At 44.7% G+C, this 21,974-nt stretch overlaps 1 protein-coding gene across 1 annotated transcript in view; it reads right to left on the reverse strand.

The window, feature by feature from the left end:
- Nucleotides 1-21,974, reverse strand: part of pou6f2 (POU class 6 homeobox 2) — a 1,008,671-nt gene that overhangs the window by 444,088 nt on the left and 542,609 nt on the right. The window contains exon 5 of the mRNA XM_041189250.1: nt 1,388-1,616. Coding sequence (XP_041045184.1) covers nt 1,388-1,616 — 229 coding nt within the window. The remainder of the gene's footprint in view (nt 1-1,387; nt 1,617-21,974) is intronic.

The following is a 21,974-nucleotide window of genomic DNA, read 5'->3' on the forward strand; positions in this document are numbered from 1 at the left end:
ATAATGAAGCAGTTCATGTCCAAATGCAGCAAGACCTGGACATTATCCAGGCTTGGGCTGACAAGTGGCAAGTAACATCCATGCCACACAAGTTCCAGGCGATGACCATCTCCAACAAGAGAGAATCTAACCATTGCTCCTTGACATTCAATGGCATTACCATTGCTGACTCCCCCACTATCAACATCCTGGGTGTTACCACTGACCAGAAACTGAACTGGACTAGCCATATAAATACTGTGGCTACAAGAGCAGGTCAGAGGCTATCTACCATCTACAAGGCACAGGTCGGGAGTGTGATGGAATACTCTCCACTTGCCTGAATGAGTGCAGCTCCAACAACACTTCAAGAAGCTTGACACCATCCAGGACAAAGCAACCAGTTTGATTGGCACGACTTTCACAAACATTCACTCCCCCCACTGCTGACACACAGTGGCAGCAGTGTGTACCATCTACAAGGTGCACTGCAGAACTCACTAGGGTTCCTTAGACAGGACATTCCAAACCCACAACCATTACCATCTAGGACAAGAGAAGCAGACGTTTGGGAACACCACCATTTGGAAGTTCTCCTGCAAGCCACTTACCATCCTGACTTGGAAATATATCACAGTTCCTTCACTGTCAATAGATCAAAATCCTGGAACTCTCTCCCTAACAGCACTGTGAGTGTAGCTACACCACATGGACTGCAGCAGTTCAAGAAGGCAGCTCACCACCACCTTCTCAAGGACAATTAGTGATAGGTAATAAATGCTGGCCTAGCCAGCGACACCCACATCCCTTGAATGAATATAAAAATAGTAAAGTCCTGTGACGACAGAAATGACCACCAAGCTAGGCTTTGAACTATTGATTGAAAGGCATGCCTGACTCAAGTGTCAGAGCCTGCATTAATAACTGAATAATATTCCTCAATGTAGGCCCTGCACCGATGATTGAACAATATTCTTCACTCTGGTATAAGACTCTACACCAGTGATTAATCAACATTGCTCATTCTAGTACTTTTCTATTTTGCTAATGATGTAACATAAACTGCAGCTTAAATAAGCTTATTATAGTCAACAAAATAAATCAGTTCAGGCTCAAGTTAGTCCATGATATTGACAACCAAATATATCTTCAACATCTGATAGAAAATTACCTTCTTTTCATTGTTGTAGTAAAAATAAGGTGCTCAGATATGAGGCAGATCAAAAATGGCCCAGTATTACTGATGATTTTTGATAAGCTGTCAATGTTAGATAATATTTAAGATAATAAGTTAGATAATAAGTAAGAAAAACAGATTACGTTTGAAAGTAAATTGTCAATATGTGAACATATGCAATGTGTCCCTGTTCAATCTGGAAAAGAAAATTTTGAGCATGTTGTTTCTTACCTTGCAGGTTTTGCAGTGGTAATGTCATAATGCCTCCGGCAGCAGCTGCGGCAACCAGACCCTGGATGTTGGTTAAATTGGCAGCTGGCAGTGTGAGGACGAGGCCCTGCTGGTTGCCAAGCTGACCAGCCATATTAAATGGTATGAGAATTGGCTGATTGAGGGCAGGATTGCTTGTTGGCATCACTCCTGCTACAGCTGAGGCTAGCTGTTGTGCTGTCAACAATGGCTGAAAAGAACAGAAAGAGTAATTTAGCAATTAGTATGAATATTGCCCATGCTAATGGTCACATTAGTTATATTTTGGTCACATTAGTGCTCACTGCCTGCCAATATCATCTTATCCAGTTAGTTTCTGATCCTTCAAATATGCCGCACTTGATTCAATATCTTCTTAACTCTAGGCCAATAGTATACAACCCTCATGCTTGCGTGACCTCCCATAGATAAGCCCCTGATCCAACAGGCAGGTGAGCAGATTTTGAGACTTGTGCTCCATGCTGGATCATTACTGTAGCAACTCAAGTCGATGTACAGCTTTTAAACATTTAAACAAGTGTAATTCTTTAAGTTACATAGTAAGTTACAAATTAAGGTTGCAAAAATAGTAATTTATTGAAAGGGATTAATTGACCACTGATACAGTTAATTATTGACCTTGCGCAATGAATCAACCAGCCTATGCTAATCTAACCAATTAAAAACAAGGAAGGCAGACAGTTGTAATTGAGGCAGATTGTACCACATTCAAGCTCTGATTGGAGAACATTTGTGTTCATTCAAAGGAATCATTATGCTGAAAAATATCTACTCTTTTTAAGTTTGTAACAAGTTTGAAAATCTTTTGCTACTTAATGGCCAGTTTTTATCACCTAATACATTAGAAATGATGGGCTTGTATGATCTGAGTAGAATTGACTGTGTACTTCAGTTACACTACAATGAGTAATGCAATAGTCCTATACAAATGCCATAACAGCATGACTTTGTTTTGTGAAATTATGACAACAGGTATTGGGGCAACTTTGTGATATGCTGCTTCTGGTGAAGAACCTTGCTGGGGTTGCACCCACTCTCACTGACCTGCAGTAGTTTGTGAGCAAGGCCACTCAGAGTGAATCTTTGGTGCTTGGTGGGTTGGTGCTTGGGCACCAACCAACAGAGGAGGATGCGCAGTGTGCCAATAGTGGCCAATTAAGGTTGTGCTGGGCCATCTCTGAGAACAATATGAGTCAGCTCCTCAGCCCCACAGCCCCACTTACCCCCATGGTCCATTGCTAGTTGTGCTTTATCTTCAGGGATTCAGGCTCCAGTCCCCATCTGGAATACACCTCTCAGATGGGGTCCACTTGCACAAGTATCTCTTTTCCTTTCAATGTACATGTCTTTGATTTTAGGTTGGGTCCTCTGTTGACTCTGAGACTCACAGCCCGTGGCCCCACCATCTCTGACATAAATTCCCAGCCAAGTGATAGATGGAGGTACCACCCTTTGTTAGGGCCTATGGAAACTCCCAGAAATGGCGGAAACCCCTGGTGCAACCTAAACTGTGTGGAAGACTGCTAGGACCTTTGAAGAATATAGCTCCCAACTTTCTCCCATTGGTGAAGCTCACTGCTGAAAAGAGTATGTGATGATATTTAGCCACGGATAAGGAAGTTAAGGATAATTTCAAAACAAAAGAAACACTGTAAAAATCTAGTGGTAGGTAGGAAGATTGGACAGATTTTAAGAACCAGCAAAGAAAGACTAAAAAAAATAGAGGGAGCAAGTACAGCATGAGAGAAAGCTAGCTAGGAATATAAAAACAGATAGTAAGAACCTCTACAAGTGTTTAAAAAGGAAAACAGTAAAGTGAATGCTGGTCCTCTAGAGAGTGAGTTTGCTGAAATTATTAATGGAAAACAAGGAAATGACAGCAATGAAGAACAGGTATTTTGTGTCTGTCTTCATTGTATAAGATTTAGAAAACTTCCCAAAGGTACTTGAAAATCAAGAGGTGAAAGGGAGAGACTTAAAACAATCACCATCACCAGAGAAAGGGTACTGAGGAAACTAATAGACCTAAAGGCTGACAAATTCCCATGACCTGACTTAAGAGGAGTGGCTGCAGAGATAGTAGAGGTGTTGGTTATAATCTTCCAAAGTTCCTTAGATTCTGGAAGAGTCCAGAAGATTGGAAAATTGCAAATGTAACTAAGGGAGGCAGAAATCTGCAAACCATAGGCCAGTTATCCTAACATCTGTCATTGGGAAAATGCTAGAATCCATTATTCAGGCAATTATAGCAGGATACTTAGAAAATGATAATGGGATCAGGCAGAGAGGACATGCTTTTGTGAAAGGGAAATCATGTTTAAATAATTTATTAGAGTTCCTTGTAGAAGTAACAAGCAACTTGGATAAACACGAACCCATAGATGTTGTTTACTTGGATTGCCAAAAGGCATTTGATAAGGTGGCAGATCAAAGTTTGCTCACAAAATAAGAGCTCATGGTGCAAGGGTAGCATATTAGCACAGGTAGAGAATTGGTTAGCTAACAGGAAGAAGAGAGTAGGGGTAAGTGTGTCATATTTGGATTGGAAAGCTGTAACTAGTGGAGTGCTGCAGGGGCCAGAGTTGAGGCCTCTACTATTTATAATCTCTATCAATGATTTGAATGTATGATAGCTAAATTTGCCAATTAAACCAAGATAGGTAGGAAAATAAATTGTCAAGAGGGGGTAAAGAGTCAATATATGGAGTATAACGTGGGAAAATGTGAACTTGTACACTTCAGCAGGAAGAACAGAAAAGCATTATGCTATTTAAATGGAGGCAGACTGCAAAACTCAGTGGTACAGAGGGATCTGGGTGTCCTGATATATGAATCACAAGAAGTTAGTATGCAGATACAACAATGATTAGAAAGGCAAATGGAATGTTGGTCTTTATTGCAAGGGGAATGCAATATAAAAATAGGGAAGCTTCACTGCAGCTGCACAGGGCCTTGGTGCGACCACATTTGGAATACTGTGTTTAGTTTTGATCTCCTAATTTGAAAAAGAATATAATTGCATTAGAAGCAGTTCAGAAAAGGTCCACTCAACTCATTCCTGGGATGAAGGGCTTATGAAAAAAGTTGAACAGTTGGGCTTACACCGTTGGAATTTAGAAAAATGAGAGGTGGTCTTATTGAACCATAAAAGGTCCTGAGGGACTTGACTGTGTACATACCAAGAGGATGTTTCCTCTTGTGGGGGAGCCTAGAACTAGGGGGCACAATTTAAAAATATGCCAAAGAGAGTTTGCACCAAGATGTAGGTCTGCTTTACACCGCTGCTGATCCTGAAAGTCTCTGCTGTTGCTCCTTTGTAACTGACAAAACTGTGCATCTTCTTGTGGAAAGAAGAAATGGCACCCAGCAGTCCAGGCGGGGAGCCTATTTTCCAGAGTAGTTTAAAGAATCCATCTCTGCTGATGAGATTGAAGGCCTTGGTGAGATCTATGAAAGCAACGTAGTGTGGTCTACGCTGTTTGTGGCACTTCTGCTGTAACTGCAGAAGTGAGAAAATCATGTTCACTGTTGATCTGCCAGCTCTGAAACCACACTGAGACTCAGAGTAAATGTGTGATGCCAGGATCTACAAACTGGTCAAAACAGCGCAAGCAAAGACCTTCCCCATGATAATTAACAAGGAGATCCCTTGGTAATTGTTACAGTCACTGTGATCCTCTTTGATTTTGTACATGACTATTTTTGCATCACACATGTCCTGAGGCACAAATCTTTCCTTCCAGCAGAGACACAAAATTTCATGCAAATGTTGCAGCAGTGCCAGTTTTCCACTTTTGATGAATTCAGGTGGAATGCCATTGCTTCTTGGGGTCAGTGGCCTTGCTAAGCTCTACTATGGCAGGCTTGTTGTCCAGTTCCTCCAACGCAGGGAAGTCTGGAATGGCGCTGAGAGCTGCATAGAGCTCATGGTAGTGCTCCACCCACCTTTTCATCTGCTTGCTATGTTCAGTGATGATCATACCCATCTGCGTCTTCATGGGAGCTGATTTGGATGCTAATGGGCCTGTTGCTTTCTTGATTCTTTCATACATCCCTCTAGCACCCCAGATTCAGCAGCAGATTGCGTGCTGTTGCAGAGTTTCAACTAGTAGTGATTGGTGCAGTGTTGAGCAGTCTGCTGAGTTTGATTCTGGCAGCTCTAAGAGCATCTACATTTTGTTTGCTGGGGACTTTCTTGTAGTTCATGAGGGCTCTTCTCTTGATTGTAATACCTAGCTCCATTTCAGTCTAAAAAACCTCAACCCGTTCAGTATTCCTCTGATCTCTTTTCCCTGTATGCAGATGGTATTGAGCAGATGATCCCACTTTGGCACCATGCTCCATCCTTGGGCGTTGTTGTCTGAAAGAGCCTGATTGAGGATGCTGAGGGATTCCTGGGTCCTTTCTGGGTCAGTGGTATGGCAAATATTGATTCGAGGATGACCTTTCTTCTTGGAGTGGTATAGTTTCCTTGGCTAGAACCTGACTTTGCTACACATCAGGGAGTGGTCAGTGCCACAACTAGTGATGTGATAGCTACAAGTAATGAGGACACTGTTGAGGGCGGTACATCAGGTGATGATGAGATCTAGCTGGTTCCAGTGATGTGATCTCGGATATCTCCAGGATATTTTGTGGCATAGATTGGTTTGGAAATAACTGTTTCTATTAATTCTTTCATGGGATATGGGTGTCACTGGCAAAGTCAGCATTTGTTGCCCATTCCGAATTGCCCTTGAACTGAGTGGTTTACTAGGCCAGTTCAGAGGGCAGTTAAGAGTCAACCACATTACTGTGGTTCTGGAGTCACATGTAGGCCAGACCAAGTAAGAGCAACAGATTTCTTTTCCTAAAGGATATTTGAAGGGCTTCTATGACAATCGATGATAGTTGTCATGATCAGCATTACTGAGACTAGCTTTCAATTCCAGATTTTATTAATTGAATTAAAATTCTACCAGTTTCGTGTGGTGGGATTTGAACCACATTCCCTGAGCATTAGTCTAGTGACATTACCAATATGCCACTGTCTCCCCAAATTGTTTGTCACATAGAGTCCATGGTAGCAGCATAGCTCTAGCAACTGCTGTCTATTTTTGTTCATCTTGTTGATTCCCTGGTGCGCTATGCACATTGACTAAGCTGTGTAGTTGGTATCCACCCTTGCACTGAAGTCTCCTAGGAGGTACAGTCCCGCGGTGCTGGGAATTCTGCTGTTGACAGTGTCAAGTGCCTCACAGAATTGATCCTTGGCACATGGAATGAAGATAAGTATCGGGGCATAGATGCACATTACTTTAATGGGGCCTGCGCCTCTTGGTAAATGAAGAATAAAAGTTTCTCTGAGCCTTCTGCGGGAGATTCAGCCATTCTTTTACTGCAAAACCAACTCCAAGTTCACCTGTTGCCTCTTGGGTTTTTCCCTGCCAGAAGAACGTGTAGCGTTTCTCTTTAAGGGATCTACTTTGAATGAGCCAATTTGCTTGCAGTTCAGCAATGTCCACACTGAGCCTTGTAAGTTCTCAAACAAAGCTGGTTTTTATGCATCTTCAACCTACAGAAGGTCATTGGCAAGACAAGATTGCATGGTCCTCACATTCCAGCTTGTGATGCAAAATACCAGTGTCTTCTTTATTGAGTTGAACGCCAGAGGTGAGGTAAGATTGACTGCCCTTGACACCAAGCCAGCACTCGATCGAGTGTGGCATCAAGGAGCCCTAGCAAAGCTGGAGTCAATAGGAACCGGGGGAAAAATCTCTGCTGGTTGGAGTCATACCTAGCGCAAAGGTGGATGGTTGTGGTTGCTGGAGGTCAGTCATCTCAGTTCTAATACATCATAGCAGGAGTTCCTCAGGGTGGGGTCCTAGACCTAGCCATCTTTAGCTGCTTCAACAGTGACCTTCCTTCCATCATAAGGTCGGAAGTGGGGATCTTCACAGAAGATTGCACAATGTTCAGCACCATTCGTGACTTCTCAGATACTGAAGTAGTCCATTTCCAAATGCAGAAAGACCTGGACAATATTCAGGCTTGGGCTGACAAGTGGCAAGTAACATTTGCACCACACAAGTGGCAGGCAATGACCATCTCCAACTAGAGAGAATCTAACCATCGCCCCTTGACATTCAATGGCATTACCATCGCTGAATCTCCCACTATCAACAGCCTGGGTGTTACTGTTGACCAAAAACTTAATTGGACTAGCTATATAAATACTGTGGTTACAAGAACAGGTCAATGGCTATGAATCCTGCGATGAGTAACTCATCTCCTGAATCCTCAAAGCCTGAGTACCAAGGCACAGGTCAGGAGTGTGTTGGAATATTCACCACTTGCCTGGAAAAGTGCAGCTCCAACAACACTCAAGAAACTTGACACCGTCCAGGATAAAGCAGCCTGCTTGACTAACACTCCTTCCACAAACATTCACTCCCTCCACCACCGACGAACAGTGGCTGCAGTGTGTACCATCGACAAGATGCATTGCAGAAACTCACCAAGGCTCCTTAGGCAGCACCTTCCAAAGCCACAACCACTGCCATTTAGAAGGACAAGGGCAGCAGATGGATTGGAACAACCACCACCTGGAAGTTCCCCTCCAAGTCACTCCCCATCCTGACTTGGAAATATATCGCCATTCCTTCACTGTCACAGGGTGAAAATCCAGGAACTCCCTCCCTAACAGCATTGTGGGGTACATACAGCACATGGATTGCAGAGGTTCAAGAAGGCAGCTTCCCACCACCTTCTCAAGGGCAATTAGGAATGGGCAATAAATGCTAGCCTAACCAGTGACACCCACATCCTGTATATGAATATAAAAAAAGACTTTGTCTTGCCTGGTGCATAGATTAGCGAGCTGTTTGTCAAGAGATGACTCTAAGCTTCAAGCACCCATTGAAGCAAGGAGGCCGTGCAGGACAGCACTGAACTGAATGTTGGGTTGCCTAGCTTGAGGCAGACGGTAGCTATCCAATAGGACGTGATGATCTCTCCCTCTTGGATGTAAGCCCTGGTACTCGTGCTCTACACCGATCGGGAAAGAGCATATAACTGTTGCTTCCTGTGTTGTGCCAACATAAATCACAAAGCTGGAGTGCTCTCTCCAGTGCGCTGGCCTGGGCAAATATTGTGGAGACTCTGAATTGCCCAAACATTAGCAGCCCCCTCTCAGCAGTACCAATATTGTCCAAAGGAAAGGATGAAGCTACTACTATCTGGTATCAGCTTTGCTGTAGGAGTTGTTGGAAAGCTGTCTGATAGATGACAGATTTCTGCCTAAGGGATACCACTCTGGGTTTTGTGTCAGGGTTTACTCCCTTAGCCTCCTTCTTTCCCAAGACACTCACAAGGTAGTGGGGCTATTTGCCCATAGCTGGGGTCTGGTTCTTGGGCATCAGGGCTTAACTACACACCAGTGGGCCTGTATGCCATGTGTCTGAGGGCCAGGCCCCCTCTGAGTCCCTGGTAGTTTTGCCTAGGTTTGTGGGGTACCCACAGGGGTACACGAATAGTGCTTGCTGATGAAGAGGCTATGTGCCGGTGGGAGAGGCTTATGCACTCGGCTGTCTTTTTGTTATAGTTGTACAGCTAGTAAGCAGTGGAAGCTGAAAGCAAGAGATGACAAGCAGCCTAACCACATCGCACCACTGACTACGCTAACATACTTGACGCATCACATCAACTGAAGACATACCAGAAAAAGCAGCACTCATTAAAAATTTCCTATTAATTGTCACCTCTTATTAAGGCATTGAACTTCACAATAGAAACATAGAAAATAGGAGCAGCAGTAGGTCATTCAGCCCTTCAAGCCTGCTCTGCCATTCAATATGATCATGGCTGATCCTCTATTTCAACCCCATGCACCCGCTCTCTCCCCATACTCCTTGAAGCCTTTAGAGTTTATTTATTTCCTATATTCAGTGACTTGGCCTCCAGAACCTTCTGTGGTAGAGAATTCCACAGGTTCAGCATCCTCTGAGTGAAGAAGGTTCTCCTCATCTCAGTCTTAAATGGCCTACCCCATATCCTGAGACTATGACTCCTTGTTCTAGACACTCTCAAACAGAGGAAATATCATCCCTGCATCCAGTCTGTCCATCCCTGTCAGAATTTTATATGTTTCAATGAGATCCCCTCTCACTCTTCTGAACTCCATGAATACAGGCCTAGTCAGCCCAATCTCTCCTCATACGACAATCCTGCTGTCCCGGGAATCAGTCTGGTGAACCTTTGCTGCATTCCCTCTTATGTAAGGAGACCAAAACTGCACACCATACTCCACGTGTGGCCTCACCAAGGCCCTGTACAGCTACAGTAAGATATCCTTGCCCCTGTACTCAAATCCTCTGCTATGAAGGCCAACATACCATTTGCCTTCTTAACTACTTGCTGGACCTGCATGTTTGTTTTCAGTGGCTGGTGTACAAGGACATGCAGGTCCCTTTGTACATCAACATTTCCCAATCCATCACCATGCAAATAATAGTCTGCCATTCTGTTTTTCCCACCATAATGGATAACTTCACACTTATCCACATTATATTGAATCTGCATTATACTTGGCCACTTACTCAGCTTGTCTAAATCCCCTGAAGTCTCCTGACATCCTCCTCATCACTCACATTCCCACCTGATTTTGTGTCATCAGCAAACTTGGAAATATTACATTTGGTTCCCTCATTCAAATCATTGATATATATTGTGAATAGCTGGGGCCCAAACACTGAACCCTGCAGTACTCCACTAGTCGCTGCCTGCCACTCGAAAAAAGACCCATTTATTCCTACTCTGTTTCCTGTCTGTTAACCAATTCCCAATCCATGCCAATATAATACCCCCAATCCCATGTGCTTTAATTTTGCACATTAACATCTGAAAATCCAAATACACCACATCCACAGATTCTCCCTTATCTATTCTGCTAGTTACATCCTCAAAAAACTCCAGTACGTTTGTCAAACATGATTTCCCTTTCATACATCCATGTTGACTTTTTCTAATCCCATTGATATTTTCTAAATGTCCTGTTACCACATCCTTTATAATTGACTCTAGCATTTTCCCTGGCCGGAATTTTCCAGCCCCTCACGCTGGCGGGATCTTCTGGTCCCGCTTATGTAAATGGAGATTTCAATGGCTTGCTGGCCCCACTGCAGGGGAACCCGCCATGGGAGGGCTGGAAAATTCAGGGTCCACTATTGATGTTAGGATAACCAGTGTGTAATTCCCCTTTTTTTCCCTCCCTCCTGTTTTCAATGATGGGGTTACATTTGCCACCCTCCAATCTGCTGGGACTGTTCCAGGATATATAGAATTTTAGAAGATGACAACCAACACATCTACTATTTCCATGAGCACCTCCTCTAGTACCCTGTAGATTATCAGGCCCTGGGGATTTATAGGCTTCCAATCCTACTAATTTCCACTGCACTATTTTTTTCAGTGATACTAATTTCCTTTAATTCCTCCTTCTCAATAGACCCTTGGTTCCCTAGCATTTCTGGGAAGTTATCTGTGTCTTCCTCTGTGAAGACAGAACTAAGGTAGCTGTTTAATTGCTCTGCTATTTCCTTGTTCTTTATTACAAATTCTCCCATTTCAGACTGTAAGTGACTTACATTTGTCTTCACTAATCTTTTTCTTTTTACATACTTATAGAAGCTTTTACAGTCTGCTGTTATGTTCCTTGCAAGTTTACTCTCATACTCTATTTTTTCCCTCTTAATCGATCTCCTGGTCCTCCTTTCTTGAATTCTAACTGCTCCCAATCGAGGCTTGCTACTTTTTCTAGCAACTTTATATGACACCTCTTTGAATCTAATACTATTCTTAATTTCTTTTGTTAACCATGGTTGGGCCGCTTTTCCTGTTGTGTTGTGCCAGAAAGGAATGTATAACTATTGCAATGCATGCATTCATTCCTTAAATATTAGCCATTGCCTATTGTGAGAATGGATGTTATTTTTAAAAATATTTTTAGAAAATATTGTGTTATTCTGTGTAGAAGGCTGTGTGTCTGTGTGTAAATGATTTAATTAAGCTGGGGAAAGGTTACTAGAAAGCAGGATGTTTAAAACACGAAAGGGTAGAGGTTTTAGGTCAGAGGTACTAGTGGATAGCTGGATCTAACACTTGCATTTTTAGATAAGTTGAGAGTTTGTTTGAATATCAAAGGGAAGCCAGAGGTAACAAGAAACATGTCTGCACTCTGCAGTAGTTCAATAGATAAATAGAAGAGGGTATATTACATGTTATTGACCCGAAAGCAGAGATAAAATAGAAATATGAAAGATTTTATGTTTAGAAGGATTTAAGTTTCAAAGAGGTGTGAGAATAATGGAACCTGGAATGAAAGGGAGAAAACAGTATTTTAGAGTTACTGTGGAAAGTTTAAGGTGGCTGTTGGCTGTGAGTTGTGAGCTGTTTGCTGTAGATATGGGCTATTGGCTGTGTGAGGAAGATCTCCTGGAAATAGCTCTAGGCTGGGAGAAGATGCAACTTGAATCAGCCATTCAGTCAAGCCAGAAAAGTCTTGGGCTACAAAAAGCAGTCTTGTTCTGAAGTTTTGGATTTCCACAGTAGAATGGGAGAGAGTTTAAGAGGTCATGTGGTATACCTTTATTAAAGCTATAGCAGTTTGACTTGGGTAACATCACTGGATTTTTATAGTTAAATATCTATAAGGGAGTATTGCCTGGAAGGTGTTTACTTATGGGTCTGACTAAGTAGAGAGTCTTTTTGGGGGAATGTGTTTTAAGGCTAATTTTAGCTGTGTAACTGTAACCTTGTGTGCTTAAGCTTTCTTTTCTTCTGGTTATCTAAACTTTTGTTTTTAATTTTTAAAATCCCGAAGATGTTACTGGACTTCTTGCTGCTAAGATCAGTACATTTTCTTTTCATTTTCAGAATACAAAAAAAAAAGGTATGGCCAGTAAGTCAAATTTCCCTCAGGGATTTGGTTTGTGCAACAATTAATATCTGCTATGGTCAGAACACTATTCACCATTACGCCTTTTAATGAAGTTCCCCAATCTATTGTAGCCAACTCACCCCTCATACCTTTGTAGTTTCCTTTGTTTAGATTTAGGACCCTAGTTTTGCATTGGATTACTTCATTTTCCATCCTAATGAAGAATTCTATCATGTTATGGTCACTGTTCCCTAAAGAACCCCTCACAACCAGATTATTAATTGACCCCTTCTCATTGCACAATAACAAATCTAGGATAGCCTGTTCCCTAGTTGGTTTCTTGACTAAAGGACCATCTCATACATGCTCCAGGAATTCATTCACCACAGTATTATTGCTAATTTGGTTTGTCCAAATTACAGTCATCCATGATTACTGTTGCACCCTTGTTACATGCATCTCTAATTGCTGTTTAATGTCATCCTCCACCTTACCACTGCTGTTTGAAGGACTATAGGCAACTCCCACTAATGTTTTCTGCCTCTTGTTCCTTCTTAGCTCCACCTAGACTAATTCTACATCTAGATTTTCTGAGCCAATATCCTTTTGCACTATTGCACTGATTTCATCCTTAATGAACAACACCATCCCACCCCCTTTTCCTTTTTGCCTGTCCTTCCTAAGTATCGAATACCCTTGGATATTCAATTCCCAGCCTTGGTCACCCTGTAGCCATGTCTCCATAATCACATAGCACCTGTTAACAGCTATTTGTGCTGTTAATTCGTCTACCCTACTGCAAATGCTCCAAGCATTCAGATACAGTGCCCTTGGACTTGTGTTTTTAACATTTTTTACATTATTTTTTGTACTGTGGCCCTACTTGCTGCTAGCCCTTGTTTCCTCTGCCTTCCACTTTTGCTTTCTATGTTTCTGTCTTTCATTTCTATCTTTGTTTCCCTCTCTTGTGTCTCCCCAACCAGGTTCCCACCCCTCTGCCACTCTAGTTTAAACCCTCTCCCATAGAACTAACAAATACCCCTGTAAGGATATTAGTCCTGGTCCTGCTGGGGTGTAACCTGTCCAGCTTGTACGGTTGAGGCATCTATCATCAGGCGTAACATATAGACTGTTATTGGGTCAATAGCTGTTGTGTCATTATAAATTTAAATTGCAGCAAGAATTCTAGAAATGTGCACACTCACACAAACAAGCTCACAGACATACGAACTGTACACATACACACATCCTCACACACTATCAGTATACTCACACATTCATGCTCATACACTCGCTTGCATACACATACAAATATTGTAATTCTTCTTATTACTACTTATTCTAAGAGTACCTTCATACTTCATCTTATAACTTCAACCTGCAATATAACACTGGACTTGCTCCTAAATGGCTCCTGTGCAGCAATAAAAAGCCTGGCCTCCAGTCTTGGTGTTAGGTCAGTGTGAAGAAAGTGTTTACTGTTTTAAACATGATGGGATTTCAAAGTTCATTGTTTCTAGTTATATTGCTTTCTCTGCATTGTGAGTCAATGGCACCATCATAGAGATGTTGCATGGTCATTTCTTATACTGTAGCTCAAAGCAGGAGGCTTTACCTGTGCCCCAGATCATTCCCATGTCAACAAGATGTCCAGGGGATATAAAATGCATTTGGTGAGGCCCAGCACACTCTTGGTAACTCAGTTCTAATGGGATACATAGCACAATAATGCTAACAATCACTGAGGAGAATGGCAGAAAACATAACATGCACAGCTTGTTTTGCACTCTGGCAGCTGGAAAAGCTTAATTAAATAGCATTATGCCTAATCTCTCATTTTAATATAAGCAAATTAAATCACAGCAGTGTTCTTAACCTAGTTCCCTCTGCTGCACTTTAATAATCTATAATACACATTAATAGTGCATGAACATAAACAACAGAACATTTTCCTTTATAAATCCCAAGACAAATACTGGTTTTTGAATAAATATACAAATAATGGATGAGCATTATGATTCTCCTTCTGAAAGAAAATGCTTGGCTGGTGGACAATGACATTCCTGCTGAAAACAGCTGCTGTACCTGAAAGGGCAACTCTGAGTTACTTAGCATTTGAGCATTCATTCTCAAACAAAATTCTCTTTCTCAGCAATGTACAGCTAAGTAATAACTAAATGATCAGACTCAATAAGTAACATTTATCACCCCTATCACTGCTCAACATCTAGTTCTGGAGGAAGCACTGGATGCTTAGATGCGCTCAGTGTCCAGTATGCACAGAACTGGAGAAGTACCTGTGAAACAATGCACTAATCTCATTGTGGTTCTAAACACAGGGCAAGGCCTCATAACATGGAGACAGCACCCGAACTGTGATATACCATGACAGAATTGTGCAAAGTCTTGTGGCCAGATCTAGAAACTATTTGCAGGAAAAGGTCAACTCCATTAGTGCCCATCAAGGGAGCTAAAACCTTATATTTCTGTGCTTTTGGATGCTGAAGCAACAGAAGGAGACTTATGTTAAATCTCCCAAACTCCAATGCACAATGGCATCATTCAGCTTACCCACAATGACACCTGATAACCACCTCTTGTGCGGCACTTCTGGCAGAACCTGCCTTTAACAGATTGGTCTCTTCAGCCATCAGCAAAATGGTACCATATAAAACTATCCCATCGTCAATGGATTTGCAACATGTCCATCACCTTATGGAAGGATGCCAATTACAAAGTGGACCATGGAAAACAGGTAGCAACACAAGGCAGGCTTGCACTTTTATCATCTAACTAGATTTCCCACACTGCAAGACACCATTGATGTAATGCATGTGGCCATTAGGGTGCCTTCCTTCAATATCCCTCTCTCCTTTCAGGAACATGAAACTTGCATTTCATTCATTCACAACGTCGTGCATTTTAAAGTCTAATGCCTAGTCCAACTAAAACATCACCACCTAACGCCCTCAGCTTTACATTAGCATCAATCAATATCATTAGTTATTTTTCCTTAGCTACATTATTTTGCGCTATCCCACATAGGGCAGAATTTTGCCCTCATCAGGTGGGCTCAGCGGTGGCGAGCAGGAGCGTTCAGAAAGCCGACCGCCACCCGCGATTGGGCCATGGCCATGATTTCATGCTGGCGGGCCAATTAAGGCCAGCCCAGTGTGAAAGTCAGCTGCAAAACATCCTAGAAGGCGCGGGCAGGGGCCTGTTGGCCACCAGGTCCAATGGCAACCTGGCGGCCGGCTCAAAAATGGCGCAGGTAGCCTCAGGGAGGTTGCCCACATCGGAGTTGCAGCAGCGACATGGCTGCAAATGAAGCTGTAGAGGCCAAGCAGGAGGGCAGGTCAGCTGGGTACTTGGCACCCTGTTCTTCTGATGAGTGCCTCGCCGCCCTCCTAGAGGTGGTGGCTCCCAGAAGGGACAGCCTTGTTCCCAGAGATGGGAGGAGGAAGCCACCACAGCACACAAAGAGGGTGTGGAAGGTGGTGACAGCCCGGGTGAGCAGGCGCGATGTGGTGTGGCACACCTGGGTGCAGTGCTGGAAGTGCTTCAATGACCTGCTGTGCTCAGGAAAGGTGAGTACCGTGTTGGCATGGGTCAGCGTGTTGAATTGTTTTGGGTTGGCCATCCCCCAATGGAGCTCAGGGGTGTTAGAATCTGAGTGCCAACTGTCGATGACACTGGAGCTAGCCAAGAGGATGAGCCCTGGCTGCTTTGACTGAGTGCTTTGCGCCTTGAAGGCCACAACTCAGGACTACGCTGCAAGGTGCTCTTGAGGTGGGGTCGGCCAGGCTGCAATGGCGCTGCAGGTGGGGAGTGGACTAATCAATGCTCCTCTGTCCTTTCAGGAGAAGAGATCCCATAACAATATTGAGAGGTTGCAGGCTGGCAGAGGACCTCCACACCTCCTCACCCTCTCCCTTGGAGGGAGGAGGCCTTAAAGCTCGAGAGGTGACATGCACCTCGATCAACAATACAGTGAGGCTGGGGTGTCAAACGAAAGTAAGAGTGCAATGCACTGAGGTGAGAGTTTCGGATGCTGCAAACAATCTTGTGCAGTTTCATCATTGATGGGAGCCTCCAGACTGGGTTCCTCATTGATCATTGAAAGACGATGGCACCATGACGCAGATCCCTATTGTCTCACCAGGGCGCCTGGCATGCACAGTGACAGTGATGTGACTTTAACTAATGATGTGTCATTCTTCTCCCTTAGATCTGCCATCAAGCAGCCAAGCGCAGGACCACAGGAGCTACCCCGGACACCAGATGACCAACATGCTCCAGAAGTACCTGCATCACATCCACTCTCTGAACAAGGCACCAGCGCCTCGGTGGGCATTAGTTCAACAGCTGGTATCTCAGTGCACATTGGTGAGGGCACTTCACACTCGCTTGAGGTGCAGGCGGTGGCAGAGAATGCCCAAGACACCAGCAGTTGGAGGATTGTCGGAGACCAGGACGATGCTCAGTTGAAGGCTGATGATGAGCCTCTAGAGTTGTCCATTAGGTAGCAGCTGCTGGATGTCCAGCTGGTTTGCAGGAAGATCTAGAGGAGATCCAAAAGGGTCTGCAGCCATGGTGTCTGTTGTGGAGCACTCCCTGTGGAGTGTGAGCCCTCATGGCTGAGGGCAATGTCTGCTCTATGGAGAGAGTGGCGACTCTGATGCAGAGGCTGCTCCAGGAGCAGAATCAGCAGTTCCTGGGGATGTACTTGGACCTGCAAGCCCTCACACAAGCAATGACTTCAAGTGGTCAGTGTCCATGTGTAAAATGGATGAGGCACCCAGATTTCCAGGTAGGTGCCCATCCATCAAGGGCAAGCAGGGAGGTCCATAGAGATCTCACGTTGGTGCATGAGCTGCTTGTCATCTCTGAGGACTCCTCTCAGGGCACTCTGGATGATGGCAGCAGCCATCTGCCCCTCTGCCAATGACCGTGGCATCTGATGAGGCTGTGGCGACTGGGGAGATGCCAGCCATGGCATTCGCCGCTCCCTCCCAGGCGGGTTCAGCACGGGCTCCACTGGCCAGAGAGCGACCGCCAAGACAGCAGAGTCAGCAGGCTGTCTCCAATGCCAGTGCCAGCAAGGGGGGGCGGAGCACCTAGATATAGCGCCTGTAAGTGTAAATTTAAAGCACCTTAAACACAAGAGGGACCGGTCACAGGTGATCTTTTGTTCCCCCATTTTGTTTTACGTTTTTTAATGGTGTGACCAACAAAACTGGACATTGTTCTGTTCAATAATCTCTGTGTTCCAACACTAAATTACATTTGTTTTTGTGTTATTGGCCTGAGTATGCTTCATTTGTTTTGTAGGTGCAGGGTATGCTGTATGCAATGCTGGGCGCGAGTGGCTTGAAACTTTGTTGCACAAGCACTGAGTGTATCTTGGGGCAAAGGAAAGGGTCATTTCTGTGATCCAGGATGGTGGCAGCAGCCCTGGCATGAGGTGTTAACTCTTATTTGACAGCCTAGCTGAAGAAGCATTGGATCAAGGTGCCCGTGGTGTCCCTGCCTCCCTGAAGTCTGTCTCCATGCCCTCAGCATTCTCTTCACCGTGCTCCTCTTCTGACTCACTAATGGACTCATCATCTGTGGCCTGTGCAGCTGTGTCAAGATCCTCTTTCTCCAGAGGATTCCCCTTGCCAGATTGTGGAGAACGTAGCATGCAACCACTATCAGTGACACACACTCTGGGTGGTATTGCAGTGCACCCACTGAACAGTCCAGGCATCGGAAGCGGATCTTGAGAAGACGTATGATTCTCTCCACCACCACCCTTGTGGGGGCATGGCTCCTGTTGTACCACTGCTCGGCTCTGTTCTATGTTCTGTGGTGAAGAGGCGTCATGAGCCACCTTTTCAGGGGATAGCCCTTGTCACCCAGCAGCCATTCATCCAGTTGGGCTGAAGCGCTGAAGAACCTCGGCACCAGGGTGTGTCTCAGGATGTATGCGTCATGGAAGCTGCCGGGGTACCTTGCACAGATTTGCAGAATGTGCGTCCTGTGGTCACACACTATCTGCACATTCATTGAGTAAAACCCCTTCCTGTTGACGAAGGCACCCAGCTAACCCACTGGCACCTTGATGGCCATATGTGTGCAGTCAATGGCACCCTGGATGCGGGGAAACCCAGCAATCACTACAAAGCCTCTGGCTTGCTCAGCCTGGCTGGCCTTGTCAGTATGGGATTGAATGAAAGTCAATACCCATCCGCACAGAGCTTCTGTCACCAGCTTGACGCAACTGTGAACAGCTGATTGGGAGACTCCACATAGATCCCCCACTGACCCCTGGAAAGAGCCGGGGGCATAGAGGTTGAGGGCCCTTGTGACCTTCAGAGCCACTATCATGGGGCTTCCACTCACACAGTTGGAGCTGATCTCAGGCCCGATAATCTGACAAATGGAGATCACGGTCTCCCTGGAGAGACGGGGTCTGCCTGGATAGAAGTAGCCTCCTTCGGCATTGTACCTCGGACGTATTAAGGTAGCTGCATGGCCGCCTGTAAACGCTGGCAGTAGGATAGCAGCGTCTTCTGCAGCCCTTCCGCCTTGAACTACCTGCTGACCCTGCACCCCTTGTGCCTGTACCTCTTCTTCCACAGATTGCTCCCCTGGAAGCTACATTGGGACACCTGGCCTCCTCTCCCTTCTGCGCCTCTCTTCCTCCTCAGAGGAGATGCCTACAGCGGAGACCACAATCCCCATTACCCGGATAATGGAAGGCTCTCCAATACCTGAAAGGTCCACACAGTCCGAATCCTCAGGGAGTTTTGAAGACACCAATGAGTCCTGAAATGACGTGGGGAAATGCCAAGAATGAAGCCACGATCAGAGATTAAGTTGACAAGTACCGATAATCAATCAGCAGCAAATTATCTCCAAAACCCCTCACTACTCACGCTGACAATGCTGCTCACTCTTTTTATCCCGCCCATGGATGAGGTTTTGAAAATTGTGGGCTGCCCACCTGCCCGTTTTGCCCATGCAACGAGTGAAAAATCGCATGGGCAATGTTAGATGGCCGTCAATTGGGTTGTCAAGGACCTTAACTGGCCTCTTAATTAATGGTGAGCACAGCTCTGAATCTTGTTTGTGTCTGCTGCCCAAAATATTGCGTGAGTGCACGATGACAGCAGGATGTTCGCCCAATGTCATCGTGCGTCATTTTACGCTCATTTGGGTCTGGCGCGAGCCTGCCCAACGAATGAAAAATTTGGCCCATAAAGTCTTACCACACATTAGAGTAATAATTAAACAAAATTTTATATATGCTAACAGAGAGTGCTGCAGGTGCAGCATTTGATGACAAAATTGAATAGCCCTTGAAATCAGGAGTGGGGATTGCAATGTGTGATTAACCCATGCCAGTTCCTTCCAATGCAGGCAGCATGCAAACTTTGTGCTGATTGCTCATTTAAATGCTTTTAATGTGCAGCCAGGACCCAACTCACTGTTGAATGCTTGCATGCCTGAATGCTTGAGAAGAGGGCTAAGTTATTCTGCACCACTTAAAGTGAGCCTTCTCCTTTTAAAAGGGAAATGCATTTTGACTGCAGCCTGTGCTTAGGGTAGGATATTTTGCTCCAGGGACTAAGTGTGGTGGCGGGCGGGAAAGGCGGCGTGGCTCCCTCTGGCCGGAGTGGCGGGTTGTCACGCCAGATCGTCTGCTTTTTAGCTCATTATGTATGCATTAACATGCAGCATGCCATATCTTGTGGCGGAGCAGGCTGGGATTCGTCCACCCAGCCATTATCTCATCGGCTTATATTTCTGGGCGCCATATTTAAACTGCACCCGCACACACACTCACTCTCTGTGGCCCAGGACTTGTTGCGGCGAGTGATGCCCCTAGAAGAGTCAAACACTGTGTGCCCAAGTTCAGTGACAAGGCACTGGCGGCACTCCTCCAGGTGGTTGAGGAAAAGCGGGAGATCCTTTACCCCTGTGATGCGAGCCAGAGGTCCAACAAACTAACTACCAAGGCTTGGGAAGAGGTTGCCAGTGCATCAGTGCTAGCACGCTACAGACAGGACCACTATCCAGTACAGGAAGAGGATGAATGATCTCATCCATTTCGCCAGGGTGAGTCAAACCTTTCTTCAATCACAATTCACACACTCATAAGGCCATCAGGCATTCGTAGCATTACAGTCCACAGGGATTTCACACACTACCAGTACAAGGCACATCACCACTGATTCTCTCACACACACTTACACATCTTCATCTCTTGTGACATCCTGCACAAGTCACATTTTCAGCCCTTACATAGGTCCACAGAACACACAGAAGTCAGAAAGAAAAGGAGGAAGGACACCGCCAGCCAGCCCATCAGTCTCTCGATCTCCCACCAGGAGTTCCTTCCCCTCAATGAGCGAGGGAGGGGCCCTCAGGCATCCACAGGGAGGAGGACACTCCGGGGCTAAACGCCCAGGACTCTCCTGGGGCAAAAGGAGGGGACAAAATAAATGCAATAACTATCACTAGAGAAAAAGTACTAAGGAAACTAACAGGGCTAAAGTCCGATAAGTCCCCTGGACCTGATGGATAGCATCCAAAGGATATTAAAGGAAGTAGCTGCAGAGATAGTGGGAGCACTGGTAGTAATTCCAAGAATCTTTAGATTCTGGAAAAGTCCCAGAGGATTGGAAAACTGCCAATTTATTAGAATTATTTGAGGAGGAAACAAACAGGATAGATAAAGGGGAACCAGTAAGTGCAATATATTCGGATTTTCAAAAGACGTTTGATAGGGTACTGCACATAAGGCTACTTAATAAGATAAAAGCCCATGGTATTGGGGGTAGTATATTAGCATGGATAAGGGATTGGCTAACTGATAGAAGACAGAGAGTTTGGATAAGGGGGACATTTTCAGAATGGCAACCTGTAACTAGTGGAGTGCCACAGGGATCAGTGCTGGGGCCACAATTATTTACAATATATATTGACTTGGATGAGGGAAATGAATGTACTATCGCCAAGTTTGCTGATGACACATCAGCAAAGGCAAGTGGTGAGGATGACACAAAGAGTATACTGAGGGATATAGACAGGTTAAGTGAGTGGGCAAAAAACTTGGCAGATGGAATATAATGTGGGAAAATGAGAGGATATGTGCTTTGGCAGGAAGAATAGAGGAGCTGAATATAATTTAAATGGAGAAAGACTGCAGAAAGCTGCAGCACAGAGTGATTTGAGGGTCTTCATGCATGAATCCCAAAAGGTTAGCATACAAGTTCAGCAGGTAGTAGTGAAAGCAAATGGAAAGTTGGCCTTTATTTCAAAGGGAATGGAGTATAAAAATAGGAAAATCTTGCTAAAACTATACAATGCAGTCGTTAGGCCACACCTAGGATACTGTGAACAGTTTTGGTCCCTTTATCTAAGGAAAGATATACTGGCATTAGAGGCAGTTCAGAGAAGGTTCACTAGGTTGATCCTGGGTATAAAGGGATTTTCTTATGAGGAGAGTTTGAGTAGGTTGGCCTGTACTCATTGGAGTTTAGAAGAATGAGAGGCGACCTTATTGAAAGATTCTTAGGGGTTTTGACAGGGTGGATGCTGAGAAGTTGTTTCCCCTCGTGGGAGAGACTAGGACCAGTGGGTGTA

Source organism: Carcharodon carcharias, chromosome 6 (assembly GCF_017639515.1).
Source record: "Carcharodon carcharias isolate sCarCar2 chromosome 6, sCarCar2.pri, whole genome shotgun sequence".
NCBI lineage: Eukaryota > Metazoa > Chordata > Chondrichthyes > Lamniformes > Lamnidae > Carcharodon > Carcharodon carcharias.